At 44.5% G+C, this 23,847-nt stretch overlaps 1 protein-coding gene across 1 annotated transcript; it reads left to right on the top strand.

Moving 5' to 3' along the window:
• The first annotated feature begins 8,568 nt into the window (after positions 1–8,568).
• LOC147852354 (uncharacterized) lies at positions 8,569–11,931 on the top strand. The gene is made up of 3 exons (XM_087334139.1): positions 8,569–8,651; positions 9,218–10,429; positions 11,058–11,931. The coding sequence occupies exons 2-3, from the start codon at positions 9,260–9,262 to the stop codon at positions 11,481–11,483; spliced, it is 1,596 nt and encodes a 531-aa protein (XP_087190265.1). The 5' UTR covers positions 8,569–8,651; positions 9,218–9,259; the 3' UTR covers positions 11,484–11,931.
• The last annotated feature ends 11,916 nt before the right edge of the window (positions 11,932–23,847 follow it).

The raw sequence follows: 23,847 nt of genomic DNA, 5'->3' as shown, positions 1-23,847 counted from the left end.
ATGTCAGGCCATCAAATCACCTCAAGTGGCTCAAGGCCTCTTACATCCGATACAAGTTCAAGCTCCATTTGAAATTGTCGGATGGGACATTATGGGCCCCTTTCCCGAATCACAAGAAGGGAACAAATTCACCCTCGTCATAACCGAGTACTTGACACGTTGGGCTGAGACGGCCGCTATCCCAGATGCCAAGGCTATGACCATCGCCTCCAAACTATTGGAGAAAATCATCTTCCCCCATGGTTGCCCACTCCAAATCTTGTCTGATCGAGGACCCCACTTCAATAGTGAGCTCCTACGCCTAGTTTCTACACAATTAGGAATCCAACAATTATTCACGTCGCCCTACCATCCGCAGACGAATGGATTGACGGAGCGCCTCAATCGTGTTGGGAGACAGGTCCCTCCGGATGGGAAGGGAGAAGAACAGTGCCGAAACGGGATGAGGAGTACCCGGCTACGGAGATCCGGATGATACAGGCCTGGTGTGAACCGGATGAGGAGTACCCGGCTACGGAGAGCCGGATGATACAGGCCCGGTGTGAACCGGATGAGGAGTACCCGGCTACGGAGAGCCGGATGATACAGGCCCGGTGTGAACCGGATGAGGAGTACCCGGCTACGGAGAGCCGGATGATACAGGCCCGGTGTGAACCGGATGAGGAGTACCCGGCTACGGAGAGCCGAATGATACAGGCCCGGTGTGAACCGAATGAGGAGTACCCAGCTACGGAGAGCCGGATGGTGCAGGCCCGGTTTGAACCGGAGGAAGAGACATATTCGTAAATATGTTTTTGAGAGCCCATCGAGGCTATATTTGTAAATAGCCGAAAAGTCATATTAGTATAAATATGACTTAGGCAAACTTTTAGTATTGTCGTGGTAGTTGTTATTTTCTTGTTGGTGCAAGAAGAAGAGAGAGTGCGTAACTGTACAGAGAGAGAGAGAGAGAGACAAGGTCGTTGCCTCTGTTGTAACTGCCGCCCATGGCGAAGATCGTGAGTCCGAGGTCGTTGCCTCCGAGTACTCACTGTTATGTACATTCATACATAGTGACAGTTTGCAGCCTGTGGGCTGCCGTGGTTTTTCCCTAGTTTGGGGTTTTCCACATTAACCTCCTGTGTACCATTTCTCTTCTCTGTGTCGTGTTTCATTACCTCTTTTCTATGTATGAAAAGAATCTCGGTTGTGGCCGAGCTTAGGGCATAAGGGGCATTGGATTCCCGTCAATTGGTATCAGAGCAAAATCGACACAGAAAATGGACGAATCGTTTGGCGGCATGTTCAAGCTCACCGGCTCCAACTACTCAGTGTGGAAGTCGAAGATGAGGGACATGCTCGTGGTTAAAGACCTCTGGCTGCCGGTTCAGTTCGGGGACAAGAGACCGGACAAAATCGACGCCGCGATATGGGAGGTGATGCACATGAAGACAACGGCGTACATATGGTGCTTCATCGACATGAGCCTGTACAACAACTTCAATGAAGAGAGCAAGGCTCATGAGCTCTGGGAGAAGATCGGCATAATGTTCCAAAACAAAAATGTTGTCAACCAGGTTTCGGTATTCCGGAAGCTAGTAAGACTCCGGTACCAAGATGGCTCCAGCATGGCGGAGCACATGAATGCCTTCCAGGGGCTGATCCACCAGGCAACGTCATTGGAAGTACCTCTTGCCGATGAGGTACTAGCGCTACTCCTGCTCGGTTCCCTCCCGGATAGCTAGGAGACGTTGGTTGTCACTTTGGGCAACGCCGGGCCGGAAGGAAAACGGTTATCCCTAGCAAGAGTAAAGTCGAGCTTGCTAGATGAGGAGGCTCGTCGGAAAGACAAAGATACGAGCTCCGACTCCAAAGCGCTCCTTACCGAATCGGAACGCGGAAGACATAGAAACCGTAGTCCCCAGAACCGGGAGAAGTCGGGGACACGGTCAAAGTCAAGGGGTAGGCCTACTTGCTTCTATTGCGGCAAGCCGGGTCACTTCCAAAAGAACTGTCGGCATTTCCATAAAGACAAGGAAACCGACGGTACCGATTCGAAGCAAACCCTGGACCGGAACGGTAAAGACCGGAGGGGGCCGGACCGGAAGGGAACGACGGCAATCGCGGCAAGTGAAGAGGAGTTGATGCTCATCACCGAGGAGAGTGAAATAAACCTTGCCGGCGACAAGATGACCTGGGTGGTAGACTCCGGAGCATCGTTCCACCTTACCCCGGACCGGAAATACTTCTCATCCTACTCAGCCAGTGATCACGGCTGTGTCCGGATGGGAAATGAAGGGACATGCCGAATTGTCGGCATAGGAGACGTGTGGCTGACAACACCAACCGGATACAAGTTGCTGCTGAAGGATGTCCGACACGTTCCGGAAGTTCGTCTGAACCTGATATCAGCCGGTCGGCTAGATGATGAAGGCTACACGGGTAGCATCCGGAACGGTGTCATGAAATTCAGCAAAGGGAGCCTGATTGTGGCTCGGGCCCGGAAGGTAAACACATTGTACTTGATGAATGCCTGGTTATGTCCGGAAGAAGTGAACGTAGCATCCGACACTGCCGGTGAGCTGTGGCACAAGAGGTTGTGTCATATGAGCGAGAAGGGGATGAAGAGGCTTGCAGACGACAACCTCATTCCAGTGAAGAACGTGCACTTGGAGAAGTGCACTGATTGTCTGGCCGGTAAGCAAAACCAGACCTCCTTCCGACCAAGGCCACCGATGAGACGTAATGCACCACTAGAGTTGGTGCATACGGATGTGTGTCAAGTAGACACGAAGTCACATGCTGGAGCGCAGTACTTCGTAACGTTCATAGATGACCACAGCCGGAAGCTGTGGGCCATACCGTTGAAGACAAAGGATCAGGTGTTATCCGTCTTCAAAGAGCTCCACACGAGAGTGGAAAGAGAAACCGGCTGGAAGCTGAAGGTGGTTCGAGCAGATAACGGAGGAGAATACCGGGGGCAGTTCGAGGAGTACTGCCGCTCGAAGGGAATCCGGCTCGAATTTACCGTGCCGAAGACGCCGGAACTAAACGGACTGGCCGAGAGGATGAACCGGACCATAATGGAGAGGGTCTGGAGTATGCTAGCGCATGCAAAACTACCCAAGAAGTTCTGGGCTGAGGCAATGTCGACGGCGACATACGTGATAAATAGATCACCCTCAGTACCCTTGGACGGAGACACGCCACAGAGAGTATGGACCGGTAAGGAAGTGTCCTACCGGCATCTGAGGGTGTTCGGGTGTCTCGCGTACGTGCATGTAGCAAAGGACCGGAGAGGAAAGTTAGATCCAAAGACCCGGCAATGCATATTACTCGGTTACGGTGACGATGAGTTCGGCTACCAAGTGTGGGACCCGGTCGACAAGAAGATATTCCGGAGTCGAGATATTATCTTCATGAAGGACAAGACGCTCGCTGACTGGGAGTCGGAGAAGAAGATAATGAACTCTGAGTCGACCGGTAAGGATAGACTCTACGATGAGCAGACCCAACCGGCAAGAGACCGGTTAGCACTTGAGGAACCAACCGGTTACGGTGAGGATACCGAACCGGCAGAAGAAGAAGTAGAAGAAGCTGAAACCGGAACCGGCCAAGACCCCGAATCGGATTCGGATGAAGAGCAACTGGAGGAGCCGGATACCGAAGCCCGAAGACGTAGATATCCTCTCAGAGAGAGAAGGGCCCCCCGGAGATTTCCGGATGCAGAGCATGTGCTGCTGACCGATGAGGGGGAGCCGGAAAGCTTCGAAGAAGTGAAGGAAGACACCCACAGCTGAAAATGGTTAAGTGCCATGCAGGACGAGATGGATTCCCTGCATGAGAACCATACATACGAATTGGTGGAGTTGCCGAAAGGAAAGCGGGCACTCCGAAACAAGTGGGTGTACAAGTTGAAACCGGGAGATGCCGGCAACCCCCCGAGATACAAAGCCAGGATCGTGGTGAAGGGGTTCCAGCAGAAGAAGGGTGTGGACTTCGACGAGATATTTGCCCCGGTAGTAAAGTTGACCTCCATCCGGACGGTGCTGAGTGTAGCAGCAAGCATGGACCTCGAGGTAGAGCAGCTGGACGTGAAGACGGCATTCCTTCACGGCGACCTCGAAGAGGAGATCTACATGCAGCAACCAGAAGGATTTGTGGAGAAAGGGAAGGAGCACCTGGTATGCCGGTTGAAGAAGAGCCTATACGGACTGAAGCAGGCTCCCCGGCAATGGTATCAGAAGTTCGACTCCTTCATGACCGATCAAGGGTACCACAAGACGCAGGCCGATCACTGCGTGTTTGTGAAGAAGTTCGAAGGAGGTGACTTCTTAATACTCCTCCTATACGTGGATTACATGTTGATCGTCGGACGTGACCAAGTCAAAATACGGATGCTGAAGAAGGCCCTAAACCGGACCTTCTCAATGAAAGACTTGGGTCCGGCAAGACAGATGTTGGGGATGCACATCATCCGTAACCAGAAAGCGAAGCAACTATGGCTGTCATAGGAGAAGTACGTGACAAAGGTGCTTCACCGGTTCAAGATGTCAGATGCAAAACCGGTCGGATCAACACTTCCGGCAAACTGCAAGCTATCCGGCAAGCAAAGCCCGAAGACGAAAGGAGAGAAGGCAGATATGATGAAGATTCCATATGCCTCTTCCGTCGGGAGCTTGATGTACGCAATGGTTTGTACCCGACCGGATATTGGATACGCAGTCGGAGTGGTGAGCCGGTTCATGAGTAATCCCGGCAAGGAGCACTGGAACGCGGTCAAGTGGATACTCCGGTATTTGAAGGGCACTTCAAATATGTGTCTCCGATTCGGCTCCGGAAAACCTCAACTGGACGGTTTCACCGATTCGGACATGTCGGCTGATGTGGATACCAGTCGATCTACATCTGGGTATGTGATGACATATGCAGGGGGAGCTGTTTCGTGGCAGTCAAGGCTACAGAAAACGGTTGCATTGTCAACCACAGAGGCGGAGTACATGGCGGCTGTGGAAGCCGGCAAGGAAATATTATGGATGGACTTCATCGGAGAGCTCGGTATCCGGCAAGAGGAATACCGACTCTACTACGACAGTCAAAGTGCCATCCACCTTGCTAAGAATGCGGCCTACCATTCCCGGACGAAGCATATCCAGCGGAGGTATCACTGGATCCGGGAAAGAGTAGATGACCAGGAGTTCGCACTGACGAAGATCCACACGGCCGAGAACGGGTCAGATATGCTCACCAAAGTGCTGACACCCGACAAGCTGGATGCATGCCGAAAGAGAATCGGACTGGTAAGACATCCCATGCCGGAGTGAAGGGGGAGTTTGTTGGGAGACAGGTCCCTGCGGATGGGAAGGGAGAAGAACAGTGCCGACGAACAAACTCGGCCGAGGCCGAAACGATATGAGGAGTACCCGGCTACGGAGAGCCGGATGATACAGGCCCGGTGTGAACCGGATGAGGAGTACCCGGCTACGGAGAGCCAGATGATACAGGCCCGGTGTGAACCGGATGAGGAGTACCCGGCTACGGAGAGCCGGATGATACAGGCCCGGTGTGAACCGGATGAGGAGTACCCGGCTACGGAGAGCCGGATGGTGCAGGCCCGGTTTGAACCGGAGGAAGAGACATATTCGTAAATATGTTTCTGAGAGCCCATCGAGGCTATATTTGTAAATAGCCGAAAAGTTATATTAGTATAAATATGACTTAGGGCAAACTTTTAGTATTGTCGTGGTAGTTGTTATTTTCTTGTTGGTACAAGAAGAAGAGAGAGTGTGTAACTGTACAGAGAGAGAGAGAGAGACGAGGTCGTTGCCTCTGTTGTAACCGCCGCCCATGGCGAAGATCGTGAGTCCGAGGTCGTTGCCTCCGAGTACTCACTGTTATGTACATTCATACATAGTGACAGTTTGCAGCCTGTGGGCTGCCGTGGTTTTTCCCTAGTTTGGGGTTTTCCACGTTAACCTCCTGTGTACCATTTCTCTTCTCTGTGTCGTGTTTCATTACCTCTTTTCTGTGTATGAAAAGAATCTCGGTTGTGGCCGAGCTTAGGGCATAAGGGGCGTTGGATTCCCGTCAAATCGAACCTTAAAACAACAAATCTCGGCCTACATCGATCCACTGCACTCGACTTGGGACCGAATCTTGCCCATCGTTACGCATGCCTACAACTTTTTTTTACAAGGGGGAACTGTGGCGATCACATGGAACACACCCAAATTAGGCCACCTAAATTAGGCCCCTACCTCCATATGGACCACACCCAAATTAGGCCCCTACCAAGCCCCATAATTAGAAGAGCTAATTGGAGCGGGAGAACACCCTCCACGCTAAGAGTACTCTATAAAATGTAACTTAGAACATAATGGAATATTCTTGAGAGCATTTCACAATATCATCCTCATGCAAACCAGAATGACATTCTTGAAACTAAGAAACTTAGAGATGACCTTTCAATTTAATAATTCGTAATGATACAAAATGGAAAAGTTGGGTATCGATCCCCGTACCTTTCGCATGCAAAGCAAGCGCTCTACCATGATTGCTACATCCCCATCAAAATTAGAATCTTCGCATTTAATCCAAATACGTGTAAAATTTGAATATTATTGGCACGTTATAATATTCTTTCCTTTTTAAATTCTTGATTTAATTTATTGAGCTCAAATTTTAAGTCGCACATTTGTAATGACACCAAAGTAGAAATTGGGTATGAACCTCATATTTCACGCATGCCAAGCCAGCATTGTTCAATATCTTTCAAATGGCCATTTGATTTAATGAAAAGATTTTCAACATTTGTCACAAATATTTCTATCGTCTCTGATACACAATGATTGTGTCCTGTATCGATCCCTAGCGCTTACATCCTATGCGTCATAACATATACCTCTAGCTTGCTAAGTGTGACATCCACAATTTATGCTTTCTGTCCGCTCATTTGGAGAACAAGTCGATTGGATTTAGACTAATGGAACTGAGATAGTTTGAGATAGGATATCAATGCTTAAGTTTGTCATGATATGAAAATGGAGATGCGGGGTATCAACCCCCATACCTCTCGCATGCGAATTGAGCGCTCTACCATTTGAGCTACATCCCCAAAACTTTTGCCTCCATGTTTTATAAAGTGGGGAGTGACATGTAACAGATAATGTTTCTTTATAAATCTAGGTAATAGGCCGTACTAATAGTTGTTTTCAAATCTTAAAAGTAATCTCGTGAGGTCACTTTTAAATTAATACGGTTGCAATAATGCCATCAACTCCGTACTTCCGGTATGCCAATCATGCATTTTAGCTTTGAGAATCGACCAATATTCTATTTTGTGCAACATTGTTATGATATTTGTGAATCAAATTTCGATGTGAAGTTTAGAAGTAAATTTTTTATTTCTAGTTTTCCTTGATGCGTTTGTACGAATAGGAATGATGACATGGGCATCGAGAAATAGAGATGATGTCTCAATTTAGTAATTCGTAATGATACAAAATGGAGAAGCAGGGTATCCATCCCTGTACCTTTTGCATGCAAAGCAAGCGCTCTACCATGTGAGCTATATCCCCATCATCTTTTGAATTCTTCGCATTCAATCCAAATATGAGTCAAATTTGAATATAATTGGCACGTTAGAATAGTCTTTCCTTTTAAATTCTAGAGTTAATTTCTTAAGCTCAAATTCTAATTAGTATATTTCTAATGACACAAAATGGAGAAATTGGGTATCAACCTTGTATTTTACGCACGCCAAGCAAGCATTGTTCAATATCTTTCAAATGGCCATTTGATTGAATGAAATGATTTTCAACAATTGTCACAAATATTTCTATCGTTGAACATTAGACTATGAGGATTCTTCTTTCTAAAATGAATTTGATATTTAGATTATGAAAGTATTTCCTCGTGTTAATGGTTTGATTGATACATGCATTTTAGATATCAGTACTTCCGGTACGCCAAGCATGCATTTTAGCTTTGAGAATTGACCACTATTCTTTTTTGTGCAACAACAACAATCATTTGATCATCTACAACAGTTTCGTTCGTATATCTAAGCAAGAAAGACGATGTCCACATTTTCGTGCACAACATGCAGTCCCACCTCGCGGGTGCCATGGGTGAGGATTGAAAATCCCGAAAAGCATCTTCAAACATGTTACGATTCCAAGGGTCGTGTTTCCCACCCCTCTATTTTTGTGAAGAGGGAGGGTGGGAGCCTCCTTAGATTTCGCATTGAGGCGGTGAGCTTCACGTACCTTCTAAGCTGGCTACGCTTGTCGAAGAGGAGTCTGAGCTTCTCATAAGGAAGATGTGGCTTCTTTTAAGTGAGCTCAGGTTGCGTCCAAGAGTATTATGGGCCTTTCCCAGGGAGATCGATTATGAAGAACCTTTTAAAAGCATGAAGAAGCGCGCGCGGACAATGTGGATGTATCTGCAAAGTGAAGGAACGTGTGCCAGAAAAGCGTCCACAACGTGTCGTGCTCATTGTTTGTCTTGAAGACGAAATGTCCGGCCAAGTGTGAACTCTAACTAATAAAACAAACAAAAATTATCTCTTGTTTTGGCCTCCTTCGCTCGCTCTATTATCTCTTTGTTTCCTGCGAGAGACACGCAGACTCTTGAGGTTTCTCCGTGAAGAAGAGAAGCTCAACCTCCCAAAGGTATGTCTCCCTCTCTCTCTCTCTCTCTTCTGCTCTGTAACCTCATCCACCACTACTCCACTTTTCTACAGTCTTTGTTTTGTAAAAATGTTGTTACCATTATTGTTTCTATACTCCCCTCTTTTTGTTGTTAATCAAGTTTCAAATAGCTAAAGAGGAATCCTTTAATGCAATTTTTTTGCTTAAAGAACCTCTTAAATTTACAAAATTTCAACTTAAAAATCCTCGTAGTGCAAGACCTTTTTTCTTTCTTTTTTTTACCTATAAATCCTGTTAATGCCAAGTTTTCTTGATATAAATGACCCTAATGAAAATTTCTTTGTTTTGGTTTGGTTGTTAGAAAATTCTCATGATGCAATTTCTTTTTATAAGGAGAAGCCTTGTGATGTTAAGAAAAATTTTCAAGAAAAGTATCTGAAGATCACAACGTGTTGATTTTCATTGTTCTTGCTAATTATGCAATCAATATGATAAACTAAGCTGATAAAACAAAAACAATTTCATTGGGATGATATCATATGAGTGAAGTGAAATTCATTGTTAATTCTTGAGTCTGTTTCATGTAGGGGCCCTTCCTATTTCAAGAGTTTCTCTTTTATTCTTCTCTGATGACATCCACAGCAGTTATGTCTTCGGCATCATCCCAACAAGTTTGCCAAGTCTCTTCATCCAGACTAAGAATCCCTCCATCAAATGCAGGTATCCATTCATCGAACCCGAAGTTTTCCTTCTCATGTCGTCACACAATCAGAATGCAAGGCTCACAATCCAAACTAGCCTTTTTGCGCTCTTCCTTAACGAGCTTAAGGATCTTCATCGATCGCCCACAGAATCCACGAAGAGTAGAAGGTTCTAGAATGAAGAAGGGGAAAGTGTGTTGTAATAGTGCTAGTAACATTGAGAAGAATGGACATCAAGTTTCTCAAAATGAAGGAAGTCCACAGTATGACCAAAACATTCAATATCAAACAAACCCTCAATATGATCAAAACACTCAGTATAATCAAAACTCTCGATATGACCAAAATGCCCAGTATGAGCAAAACATTCAATATGAACAAAACCCTCAATATCAGCAAAACCCTCAGTATCAATATCAACAGAACACATTATATGAGCAAAACTCTCAGTATCAGTATCAGCAGAACCCTCAGTATCAACAAAATCCTCAACAACAAGAAGCGTCACAATATCAACAATATCAATCAAATCAAGGGAATTCTCAATATGGGCAACAACCACCCAATTCCTCACAACATGAGCAACAGCAAAATTCTCAATATGGACAACAAAATCCTCAATATGGGCAGCAATATCCTCAGTATGGGCAGCCTGTTCCGCAATATTGGCAACCTAATTCTCAATATGGGCAGCAAAATCCTCAATATGGGCAGCAAAACCCTCAGTATGGGCAACAAATTCCCCAATATGGGCAGGAAAATTCTCAGTATGGTCAGCAGAATTCTCAATATGGGCATGAAAATTCACAGTATGGGCAGCAAAATTCTCAATATGGGCATGAAAGTTCTCAGTATGGGCAGCAAAATCCTCAATATGAAACAAATTCACAGTATAAATCGAACCCTCAGTACCAATACCCGTCATCGATTCCTCAATACCAGACTAATCCCCAGTATTATCAACCCAGTCCTCAATATCAATATCAAACCAATCCTCAATCTCAAGCAAATCCTCAATATGAAACAAATTCTCAACAGGAAATAGTCTCACCTCCTGATGCAGAAACCCCACCACCGGCCCCGGAGAAACCCAAAGTTGTAAGTTAAATCATTGTTTCTGGTTGTAAAGTGTCCACATTTTATAATGTGCTCTTGCTCTATACTCTTAACAGCATTATTAGGCCTTGGTTGTACATGTAACAGCATTTTTAGGTCATAAATAGGATTGTATTTAAGTCATAAGAATTATTTTTGTTCACAAAGAAGAACACGCCCAAATGGTTCTATTTGAAACCACTTTGATTGATTTTAATTTTGAATCTTATTTGAAATGATTGATTTTCATACATGGAGGTTTTCTATTGATAGAAGGAGAGTCAAAGAAAGGCTAGGTAGAACTTTCTTTATATATATCCACAAGTCTGAGGTTTGTGTCCCATATGATAGCTGATTGGCTTACACTAGGCTAAAAGCAACTCCGGATGGTGTAGCCAACGTATAAATAATCACGTTTGTTTGGGCAATTATGTAATTAGAAGAGAACATACATGATTAGTTGTGTTTGTTAAGGTACTACATAATTAGGAGAGAATATACATGATTAATCATGTTTGTTAAGTTATGGAATTAGTAGAGAACATACATGATTGATCTTTTTTATAGGTTAATTATGTAAGTTGGAGAATGTGTGATATTAATATTTCCCTTTTTGTTTCCTTAACATCAGGAGGAGTACACAGCTATGCCTCTCTACAGTCAGGTTAGTTCTTCCATGAGGAGGCGGCCATACAATTTGGAGGCAAAAATGCGCATGAAAGCATATAGAAGGCAAGCCATGTTGTTACAAAGGCAAAAAGAGATGGATGAGGAATTGAGAACGTTTGAACTCAATCCTGATGATTGCTATAAGAAAGGAGACCCTGACACTGTTGATGGTATTGTCTCGGACATAACATCTATAGGGGTTATTGTTGATTTGCCAAATGGTCGGCAAGGTCTCCTTCCAGCCTCTCAACTAGGTTGCATGGGTGGAGAAGATCTTCTGAATAAGCTTTTCAAGATTGGACAGGAGCTCACAGTGAAAGTGATCCAGGTTCCACAACCCCATGGTAAAGATAGGCTTTTCTTGAAGAGAGTGACTTGGTCACTATGATGATGATCATGAATCTAGGATGAGAATGGGAAAAACTTACAGAAAAGCTCAACGAAAAAAAATTCTCAGACCATCACATATAGCCAGAAGGAGAGACTTATGAGTGGAAACTTGGATAAGAAGTGGAGAAAAAAAGACTTATCATCGGGTACTAAATCACTCTCTCTCTCTCACTCTCACTCGCTCTTTAAGTTTGTTTGTGATGTGAACAACATATATATATGGCTTGTTCTTGGAGTGCATCATCAGAGTTTAGGAAATGCAGTGTGCCACCCAATGTAAGTTTGGGGCGATATATGAATTTCTTTATTTTCTTTTCGTTAAATCCTATTCTTTCACAGTTTATATGCTGGTGCTTGAAGAGGTAATGTTTAGAAAACAGTGTAATCATCTAAAATCTTTAATCTAAGATGGTCTATGACATAGACATAATGAAGTATTTTTGTAAGCTTTTGCTTTTGGGCATCTCTTTCCCAAAAAATGAAAGAAAGAGAAAAAAGGGTTTTAAAAACATATATATTTTGCTAATGATATTTTGCATATTTCAGTCTCAGAATGGCTTAATAACTTCCCAACTATATTGGTGAATGATTATCATTAACAACAGTTAAATGAGTTAACAACTTTAGTAATTTTGCTCCCTAAACCTCTTAGAATTTTAAAATTAGCCATATAAATTATGTATGTGTGTCCAAAATGTAGTTATCTCAAGCTACACATCTGTCTATACATACATACATTCATGTTATGTATATATTTACAATAGGTAGAACCAATACTTTACAACAATATTCATATTTTTATCTTCAAAACTCAGAATGAAGTATGTTGTGTGCTTTCAATATGGGTTGCCTTGTGTATATAATATTAGAAGGGTAGTGTAACTCTATCTTGGATTTTGTTTCTCATTTATTGGTGACGATGATTGCATTGATAATACATATCAAGGAAAATATCATAAATAAGATGCACAATTTTAAAGGTAATTGAGATGCTTGTAAAGAACTAGATATCCATCTATATTGATATGTTGTTTCTTCATAGTAGTGAAACAAGTTGTAAGATGTTCCAAAGACTTGATTTGATTTAGTACCCAAACACTAGTGGGCTATTAACAATCAATAGTGGTTTGGTTTGGTTTGGAAGTCTCAACCTCAAACCATTTAAAAAAATTGAAACTCAAACCAAATTGAACCTATGCAACCTCGAACTTGTTTAAATTGAAACTGTTCAAAGTGAACCGTTACAAAAAATCCAAGCTCAAAACAAATGATTCTAGAGATTCTCAAATTGTTAAGCTGTTAAATGGTAGTTTCATGGTTTGATTCAATTTTCCAAAGGTTCTCTAAACTAAGAATTAGCCTTCAAAGTTAAAAGGTTCAAGAAAATATTCAAGGGTCAACCCTAAACCATTACAATTTACACCAATTAAATCATTTAAGCCACGATTTCAAGCCACAAAACCTAGCTAATAACGGCTCAAATCAAATTGTTGACCTCTTAAATGTTTTGGGGATGTAGCTCAAAAGGTAGAGCGCTTGCTTAGCATGCGAGAGGAATGGGGATCGATACCCTACATCTCCATTTTTGTATCATTATAAATTTAAGAATTGAAAGCCAATCTCTTAAGTATCTTAGTTCCATTTGTGTAAATCCACTCGACATGTAGCTCAAATGGGTGGGAACACAACTTAAATTGTGGACCTCATGCTTAACAACAAGAGGTATACGTTATGATGCAAAGGCTAGGGGGTTGATACACCACTCAATCATTCTGTATTAGTTAAAATGTATCAATCAAAACTTGAACTACAGGATATACCTTCATTATGTCATAATCAAATTCATTTCACAAATAAGAATCCTCATAGTTTAATGATCAATCATAGCATTGTTTGTGACAATTATTAGAAATCGTTTTCTTTAAACCTAATGGGCATTTACAAGAAATTGAACAATGCTTGCTTGGTGTGTGTGAAGTACAAGGTTGGTACCCAATTTCTCCATTTTGTATCATTGCGAATGTACTGATTAGAACTTGAGCTCAAGAGATTAACTCTAGAATTTAAAAACAAGGATTATTATAGGCTAGTGATTATGTTCAAAATTAAAGCTTGTTTGGTAGAATGAGAAGAAATCTAAACATGATGGGGATGTAGCTCACATGGTAGAGTGCTCTCTTAGAGGTACGAGGATCGATACCCTGCTTCTCCATTTTGTATCATTATGAATCAAAGAATTGAAGGGCAAGGTCTAAGTGTCTTATTTTCGTGAATGTCAATCCACTTCGAATGGAGACGAACTAGGAAGGGTCTTGGTTAAAATGGGATCGATACCCTTGTCCTCATTTCATATTTGTACAAACGTATCAGGAAACACTTGAAATAAAGGAATTAACTTCAAGATTTTACAAGGGATTTCATTTCACAAATAGAGTGCCAATGTATCACAAACAATGTTGCTAGATTCTCAAAGGCTAGGATGTTTGCTTGGTGTGCGGGAAGTATAGGGTCGTTGCCTTCTTCTCTACTATGCATCATTGCAAAGGTATTAATTTAAATTTGACCTCAAGGGATTAAATTTGAAAACAAGGATTTGTATAACTTTTCACTTAGATTCATACATATCGTTATGTGTTATGTTTAGTGCTCAAATGGTAGATTGCTCGCTTAGCATGCGAAAGGTATAGGGATTGATACCCCACATCTCCATTTTTGCATTGAAAGCCGATCTCTAAGAAAATATTCGAAATATTGTGTTGCAAGGAATAATGGACATGCTTGTGATAAGGATTCAACCAGCTACAACCGGTTAATACGTATGCAGGTGCAAAGATTGAAATGACAGAAATAATCAAGAAAACAAAAGAAGTATAGAGACACAAGTATTTTACGTGGAAAACCTGGAAACAGAAAAAACCACGGGAGTCCACGAACTCCAAGAAATCACTATATGAGTAAGGTATACAACAAGAAACTACAAGGCAACAACTTTGAGTTCTTCTTCGTCAGACTAACGGTTATAGAGGTCTCTCTCTCTCTCTCTCTCTCTCTCTCTCTCTCTCTCTCTGTTTCAGAGGCAACAACCAACACTAAGTATACATTCATCATAATAATGATTTGCCCTAGTTGTATTTATACTAATGCAACTTTAGGGCTATTTACAATTATAGCCCTAATGGGCACATCTAGGCTATTTACAAATATAGCTCAGTACAATTCAATGGATTCGGCTTCTTATGCAATATCCGAATTTCGATTCGAACAAGCGAGCTATCATCTGGTTCTTCAATCGATCGGATTCCGATTGATTCAGCTAGTTCTCCATCCCATCTAACTTGTGTTCTTCCCATCTGGAGGGACCTATTACCTAACAAACCCCCCCTTTAGTCTGGTATGGGGTACTTCATCAGTCCAACCCTTTGCTGGCACACATTTGGCTTCCCTGTCGACAACACCTTCGTCAGCATGTCCAAACCGTTTTCCATTGTGTGAATCTTCACTAGAGCAAACTCCTTTTCTTCTACCTTCTCCTAGAGCCAGTGATCGTATCTCCTCTAGATGTGCTTGGTCCTTGAGTGGTATACGACATTCTTCGTGTTAAGAAGGCGCTATGACTCTTCTTAGTGCAACAACGGATACGTGATGTGCAGGATCATTTAGTGTTCAAGGGAGAGAGAAAGGGGGGAAGGAGACTCACCTCTATAGCAACCCAAAAACATTTAGTTTCATTACATAGAGAACCCTCTCTCGTCTGTTGTCTTACTTTTCTTTTTCTCTCTTACTCTTAAATTACCTAAGTATATTAGTGACTTACATACTCAGCTAATTAGCTGTGAATTGCTAAATAGTTGTGAGTAGGTAAATAGTTGTTTTACCTATATGTCTAATAGTAGCTAATTTCCTAATAGCTAGTACGGAAGATCTCAGCTACCAATAAGCAGCACATTGCTTTTGTTGAGCTTGTTTCTTAACACTCCCCCTCAAGCTCAACTTATCCACTCTTGAGATCATCTTCAGTCTTCTTTTCCATCATGCTTTCCAGCTATCATATCAATGCTTATAACTCCCGTCATGTCCCTAAACTATATGTTTTTCTATGCTCAATCCCTTCATAAGAATATCAGCCACTTGCCGATTTGTACTCACATACAACAAATCTACTTCTCCATCAATCACTTTTTCTCTAACAAAGTGATAATTCATTTCAATGTGCTTTGTTCTTGCATGGAACACTGGGTTTTTTGTGAGCTGAATACTACTCATATTGTCACACCAGATTGTGACTGCGCCATCTATATACTCTCCCAAATCAGCAAGCAATCCTCTAATCCATACTTCTTCACATGTAGCTATTGCAGCTCCTCTATATTCTGCTTTAGTACTTGACAATGCAACAATAGCTTGTTTCTTGTTACTCCATGAAATAGTTGCACTTCCCAATGTAAACATATATCCACTTGTGGATCTTCTATCAGTTTGGCTTCCAGCCCAATCAACATTTGTATATCCTTCCAACTTTATGTCCAGATCAGCCCTATAAAACAGTCCATAGTTTTGAGTAGTTTTTACATACCTTAAAATTCTTCTAATGCAATCCAAATGTGGCTTTGTTGGTTGCTGCATAAACTGGCTGACTAATCCAACTGCATAACTCAAATCAGGTCTTGTTATAGTCAAGTATATGAGGTTGTCCACCATAGACTTGTACATATTCACATCTGTTATTTTTGCTCCCAAATTAGCCCTCAATTTGCAGTTCTTATCCAGCGGTACATCAATAGGTTTGCATCCAAGCATTCCATATTTCTTCAGCACGGTTGTAACATACTGTTTTTGCAGCATATATATTCCACTTTTAGATCTGATCATCTCAATACCAAGAAAGTATTTCAGCTCTCCCAAATCCTTCATGTGAAATTGCATTTCCATATTTTTCTTCAACTTGTTTATTTCATCCATAAATCACCTCCAATGATTAAATCATCAACATAAATCAAAATCACAACAATGCAATCATTCACAATCTTTACATACAATGATGGATCAGCTTTTGACATTTTGAAAGCAATTTTTTTCAGAGATTTTGAAAGTTTTCTGTGCCATGGTCTCGATGCTTGTTTCAGTCCATAGAGAGCCTTTTTGTTGACAGACAAGCTCAACATTGGGTGTGTAAACGGGTGCGTAACCTAGTGCATAGACTGGGTGCGTAAAACCGTGCGCACAATATGGTCGTAGCGGTGTGTAAACCAAGAGGCCATTAGAATGTTATTCCTCATAAGGAATAATTTTGGGAGTAAGTGTAGGATGCTCATTTATGAGCAGTCAAGTACTGTAAGTACTTGTGTGAACCCAATAGTCAGGGCTTGTATAAAAGGTGCTCACTGAGCACGAAGTATGTACACAAAGAACATACAGAGAATTATTTTTTAATATAGTTTCTTTTCTACTTTCTTTGTCTCTCCTTCTCCTTCTCTGTGATTTTTGCGTTTTACCGAACTGTCGTACTTCTGAACCATGTACTATGTATCTTTCGCATACGCTTCCACACACGTATTCTTTTACATGGTATCAGAGCGCGAGGGTTGAGACTCCTCTGCAGCCGACAAAAAAGTTTTACATCAACATTCTAAGCATGATGTAAAATGTAAATACCATGAACATTGCCACATAACCAAGTAAATACAAGGATAACAAAGGATATATCAAAATTACCTTTGAAACAATCTATTAAATTCATCAAAATATTAGCCTGCGGGCTAGAATATATATAAATGTGGTTGTTATGTTCACCGCTTGTATTATCATCTTTATGAGGGTTTCGTTCACCATCTTGATGTGCACTATCTAACACAAAATTCTCTGCCCTTGGCAATGACATGGTAGCAATGATCTTCATTGATGGTGATATCATCATCTTTCATGTTCTCTTACTTCTGAAACCCCTTAATACAAAATGTCTTCATTATCATATTCTTGTAGAAAATAGAAAAGAGATGATCCATGCCTATAGAAGAATAGAAGGAATCTATGCATTGTTGAATAAAGGAAAAATAAACATGGAATAAATAGAAAATGTAGATAAGAATAATCAATAAAATCATATACAAAAATACCTTGTGTCAATCCTACTTTCACCACAATCTAGATGGCTCTTTGCACCTAGTATCTTCCTATGCATACTCTGCAAAAAATGAGTTTTGTTTCATGATGCGGGCTATGTTGAGCAATTGTGGTTCAAAATGGTTGTAGAAACAAATAGCGTGTGGAAGCAATAGAAAACAGAAAACCGAGAATAGGTTTAATGGAGAGCTTAACAGTACGTGGGAGAGACAAAGAGAGAGAGCACACAGAAACTCAATTCAAAAATACTACTCTGTCTGTACACAGTCTATGTTCAGTGAACACTTTTATACAAGTCATACGGACTGACAAAAGTACAATGTACTTCAATGCTCACACGAGCGTCTGACACTAACTACGAGATATTAACTCCCTAGTAGACTAGTTGTTACTTGGCCTCCAGTTACTGCTTGATGCAGCTAATCGGCTCCCCAGCTCACCGACTTACTTACTCACCGGCTCACCAATCCGGCTCACCGATCCGGCTCATCCTTCTGGATGCCGATCCGTCTCAGGCTTATTCAGCCGACCGGGATCCGGTTGAGCTTGCCGCTCAACACTCCCCCTCGAGCTCAACTTGAGGTCGGATCGTAGTGTCAGTCTCCATGGCAGTCAGTCCATCCACCCGGCTCCTTATGGCGTCACTCCGCCTTGCTCGCGCTCCTCGTCCAGTCCGGTCACGTTTGCCACGACCCTTCTATTCCTGCGCACCTCGACTTCCTTGGTTGACTCGGCTCCTTTCTTCTTCTTGTCTCTCCCTTTATCGGTTCTTCCCTCACCGGCGCAATCAGCAGTCTCTTTGCCTTTGCCCGTTCCGGTGTCTTTGCCCGTTCTCCCCCTCAAGTGTGGCACGTCGAGATGCTGAACACCAAGCATTTCGATGAAGTGTTGCAACTTGTCCGATCCGAGCGGTTTGGTGAAGATGTCAGCAACTTGCCGATCCGTATGAACATACCGAAGTTTGACTTCACCGCTCAGGACATGCTCACGCACGAAGTGGTAGTGCACTTCTATGTGCTTTGTGCGAGCATGGAATACGGGGTTCTTGGCGAGCTACATGTTGTTGATGTTGTCACAGTAGATCAGGATCGGGGTTGGCACCACGATCCGCAGGTCCTGCAACAAATGCCAAAGCCAAATGGCTTCACAAGTGGCAACGATAGTGCCCCGATACTCAGCCTCAGTGCTCAATAAAGCCACTGTTGGCTGCTTTTTGCTGCTCCACGCAACAACCGCACTACCAAGGGAAAACATATATCCAGAGGTGGATTGGCGATCCGATGCATCGCCGGCCCAGTCGGCATTAGTGTAGCTGACTAGCTCTTCGGTTATACCATGCCGGTATAACAGTCCCCGGTCCTTCGTGTTGCTCACATATCACAGTATTTGGTTCGCGCACTGAAGATGCTCTACGGTCAGCTTCTGCATGAATTGGCTAATCACACCGACCGGATAGCTGATGTCAGGTTGGGTGATGGTCAAAAATATAAGGCTTCCGACAATTTGTCGGAACTGTTTCTCATCGCAGGCCGGTCCGGAGTTGGGACATAGCTTCTATTTCCGATCCAAGGGTGTAGAGACAGGTTGGCATTCTGTCAATCCGAACTTGTACAACATATTCAACACATAGTGTCTTTGTGAGAGCAATATGCCATCGGGGGTTCGGATCACCTCGATCCCAAGGAAATAGTGAAGGTCCCCCAGGTCCTTCATTTCAAATGTGGCCAACAGCTAGGACTTGACTCGCTGATTTCATCGAGTCCGGGTCCGGTGATGACTAGATCATCAACATATAGCAAGATGCAAACCGGACCGTCCGGACCTTGCCGGATGAACAGTGAAGAGTCGGATTTGGAGGCCACAAACCCCATCTTACGCAACCGGTGCGTGATCTTCGCATTCCAAGCTCGGGGGGCTTGCTTCAAGCCATAAAGTGACTTCTTCAGTCGGCATACCGCCGACTTGTTCATCTCTGTCTGGAAACCGGGAGGTTGGGTCATAAAGACCTCTTCTTCTAGATCGCCTTGAAGAAATGCATTCTTCACATCCATCTGGTGAAGATGCCACTCCCTTGCCGCAGCAACCGCCAACACCACACGAACCGTCGTCATCTTCACTACCAGAGCGAAGGTCTCGTCGTAGTCAATTCTGTGGGTCTGCGCGTATCCCTTCGCCACTAACCAGGCCTTGTACCGGTTAACTGAACCATCAGCGTTGTACTTTACCTTGTACACCCACTTGCATCCGATCAGTTTATAGTGACGGGGAGGGTCAACTAGGTCCCATGTCTTGTTGGCATCAAGTGCCTGCATCTCTTCTTCCATAGTGGCACGCCAATGTGCGTCCTTTGCCGCTTCTACGTAGCTCTCCGGCTCACGCACTTCCGCCACCTTGGTCATGTACGCATAGTGATGCGCCATGTACTCATTGTATCCATACCGCTTAACAGGTTCCTTCTGGTGGGTTGACCGGCGTAACCCACCGTTACCCGGTTTGAGGCCCTTCTTGGCTGGTTCGGTCTTCGGTGCCGAAGAGCCGTCATTTTCCTTTCCGGAGTCGAATCCGCTCTGATCTGACTCATCATTACTGGTTTCATAATCCGGCATCTTCTTCTTCCCTTTCTCTTTGCGTGTGAACCATCTCCTCGGTTCCCTACGCGGGGAGAGCACGGTAGAGTCTTCACTACTCGCTGGTTCCTCTTCTGACTGGTCGGATTGACCCAGTCTCTCGTTCGGCCCACTCAACCGAAACGATTCCGGACTCTCTTCTTGAGTCCCGGATTCATCATCTTCTATCTGGACCGGTTCAGGCTCACTAGCCTCATCCTCCGGTATCGGGTCAGGGTCAGAAGTCGGAGCTGGTAAGGCATACCATGATGTCGTCTCATCAAACTCAACATCGCGGCTAACTCAAACTTGCTTCGTCCGGGGGTTATAACACTTATACCCCTTTTGCTCATGTGAGTAATCGACGAGGATGCACTTTCCCGATTTTGCATCCAGCTTCCTCCGCTTCTCATCCGACACATGCACATATGTTATGCTGCCGAAAATCCGAAGGTGTCTCAAATTCGGCTTGCACCCGAAATACAGCTCATGCGCGGACACCTTGTCACCGATCCGGTTTTGGATGTAGACGGTCGTCCGGACCGCCTCCGCCCAGTAGAAATGGGGCATGTTCTTCTCTTCCAACATTGCCCTTGCCGCGTCGACAAGTGACCGGTTCATCCTTTCGGCCACACTGTTTTGCTCCGGTGTGTATCTGCAGTTGAACTCTCTCCGAATTCCTGTTTGCTGCAGATAACTGTTGAATTGGCCAGAAAAATATTCTTTTCCGCCATCTGACCACAGGCACTTGATCTTCCTCTCCAATTTCCGTTCCACCATGCTTTGGAGGTTCCGGAAACAGTCGAAGACTTCGCTCTTCCGCTCAATGAGGTAGATCCATGTGTGCCGGCTATAGTCGTCGATGAAGGAGACGAAGTATCGACTCCCGCCAAGACTCACGTTCTCTGTTAGTCCCCATACATCCGAATGAATAAGGTCGAGCTTGTTACGACTACGATTTCGTTCGGTGGGGAATGGAAGCCAGTGTTGCTTCCCGAGTTGGCAGGCTTCACATACATGGGCCTTCCGGCCACCAAACTTCAGAAAACCGAAAACAACTTGGAGTCGAGATATTATCTTCATGGAGGACAAGACGCTCGCCGACTGGGAGTCGAAGAAGAAGATAATGAACTCTGAGTCGACTGGTAAGGATCGACTCTACGATGAGCAGACCCAACCGGCAAGAGACCGGTTAGCACTCGAGGGACCAGCCGGTTACGGTGAGGATACCGAACAGGCTGAAGAAGAAGTAGTGGAAGCTGAAACCAGAACCGGCCTAGACCCCGAATCGGATTCGGATGAAGAGCAGATGGACGAGCCGGTTACCGAAGCCCGAAGACGTAGATATCCTCTCAGAGAGAGAAGGGCGCCCCGGAGATTTCCGGATGCAGAGCATGTTCTGCTGACCGATGAGGGGGAGCCAGAAAGCTTCGAAGAAGCGAAGGAAGACACCCACAGCCGAAAATGGTTAAGTGCCATGCAGGATGAGATGGATTCCCGAAAGGAAAGCGGGCACTCCGAAACAAGTGGGTGTACAAGTTGAAACCGGGAGATGCCGGCAACCCCCCAAGATACAAAGCCAGGATCGTGGTGAAGGGGTTCCAGCAGAAGAAGGGCGTGGACTTCGACGAGATATTTGCCCCGGTAGTAAAGATGACCTCCATCCGGACGGTGCTGAGTATAGCAGCAAGCATGGACCTCGAGGTAGAGCAGCTGGACGTGAAGATGGCATTCCTTCACGGCGACCTCGAAGAGGAGATCTACATGCAGCAACCAGAAGGATTCGTGGAGAAAGGGAAGGAGCACCTGGTATGCCGGTTGAAGAAGAGCCTGTACGGACTGAAGCAGGCTCCCCGACAATGGTACCGGAAGTTTGACTCCTTCATGACCGATCAAGGGTACCACAAGACGCAGGCCGATCACTGCGTGTTTGTGAAGAAGTTTGAAGGAGGCGACTTCCTGATACTCCTTCTGTACGTGGATGACATGTTGATCGTCGGACGAGACCAAGTCAAAATACGGATGTTGAAGAAGGCTCTCAACCAGACCTTCTCAATGAAAGACTTGGGTCTGGCAAGACAGATGTTGGGGATGCACATCATCCGGAACCGGTCAGCGAAGCAATTATGGCTGTCACAGGAGAAGTATGTGACAAAGGTGCTTCACCGGTTCAACATGTCAGAAGCGAAACCGGTCGGATCGACACTTCCAGCAAACTGCAGGCTATCCGGCAAGCAAAGCCCTAAGACAAAAGCAGAGAAGGCGGATATGATGAAGATTCCATATGCCTCTGTCGTCGGGAGCTTGATGTACGCAATGGTTTGTACTCGACCGGATATAGGATACGGAGTCAGAGTGGTGAGCCGGTTCATGAGTAATCCTGGCAAGGAGCACTGGAACGCGGTCAAATGGATACTCCGGTATTTGAAGGGCACTTCAAATATGTGTCTCCGATTCGGCTCCGGAAAACCTCAACTGGACGGTTTCACCGATTCGGACATGTCGGCTGATGTGGATACCAGCCGGTCTACATCCGGGTATGTCATGACATATGCAGGGGGAGCTGTTTCGTGGCAGTCGAGGTTGCAGAAGACGGTTGCATTGTCAACCACGGAGGCGGAGTACATGGCAGCTGTGGAAGCCGGCAGGGAAATTTTATGGATGAAGGACTTCATCGGAGAGCTCGGTATCCGGCAAGAGGAATACCGACTCTATTGCGACAGTCAAAGTGCCATCCACCTTGCTAAGAATGCGGCCTACCATTCCCGGACGAAGCATATCCAGCGGAGGTATCACTGAATCCGAGAAAGAGTAGATGACCAGGAGTTCGCACTGACGAAGATCCACACGGCCGAGAACGGGTCAGATATGCTGACCAAAGTGCTGACACCCGACAAGCTGGACGCATGCCGGAAGAGGATCGGACTGGTAAGACACCCCATGCCAGAGTGAAGGGGGAGTTTGTTGGGAGACAGGTCCCTCCGGATGGGAAGGGAGAAGAACAGTGCCGATGAACAAACCGGATGAGGAGTACCCGGCTACGGAGAGCCGGATGGTGCAGACCCGGTGTGAACCGGATGAGGAGTACCCAGCTACGGAGAGCCGGATGGTGCAGACCCGGTGTGAACCGGATGAGGAGTACCCGGCTACGGAGAGCCGGATGGTGCAGGCCCGGTGAGAACCGGATAAGGAGTACCCGGCTACGGAGAGCCAGATGGTGCAGACCCGGTGAGAACCGAAGGAAGAGACATATTCATAAATATGTTTCTGAGAGCCCATCGAGGCTATATTTGTAAATAGCCGTAAAGTCATATTAGTATAAATATGACTTAGGGCAAACTTTTTGTTTGTTGTTGTCATTTTCCTTTTTTGCACGAGATTAGTGTGTGTAACTATACAGAGAGAGAGAGAGAGAAAGAAAGAGGTTGTTGCTTCTGTTGTGACCGCCGCCTGTGGCGAAGATTTGTGAGCACGAGGTCGGTGCCTCAGTGAACTCACTGTTGTATATTCCTACATAGTGACAGTTTGCAACCTGTGGGCTACCGTGGTTTTTCCCCTAGTTTGGGGTTTTCCACGTAAACCTCCTGTGTATTCTCTTCTTCTTCTTGTCGTGTTTTATTTCCCGTTTTCTGTGTA

The sequence above is a fragment of the Azolla caroliniana genome, unplaced genomic scaffold, assembly GCF_043228905.1.
Source record: "Azolla caroliniana isolate FFs.n. ecotype wild unplaced genomic scaffold, voAzoCaro1.0.p SCAF_18, whole genome shotgun sequence".
NCBI lineage: Eukaryota > Viridiplantae > Streptophyta > Polypodiopsida > Salviniales > Salviniaceae > Azolla > Azolla caroliniana.
Note: the sequence above shows the minus strand (reverse complement) of the source record. Positions and strands in the feature narration are given on the sequence as shown.

Bases quoted from the DNA above. Each gene is read 5' to 3' on its own strand.
- LOC147852354 (XM_087334139.1), top strand. From the start codon at position 9,260: ATGACATCCACAGCAGTTATGTCTTCGGCATCATCCCAACAAGTTTGC. The intron at 10,430-11,057 runs GTAAGTTAAATC...CCTTAACATCAG, and splicing joins CCCCGGAGAAACCCAAAGTT to GAGGAGTACACAGCTATGCC.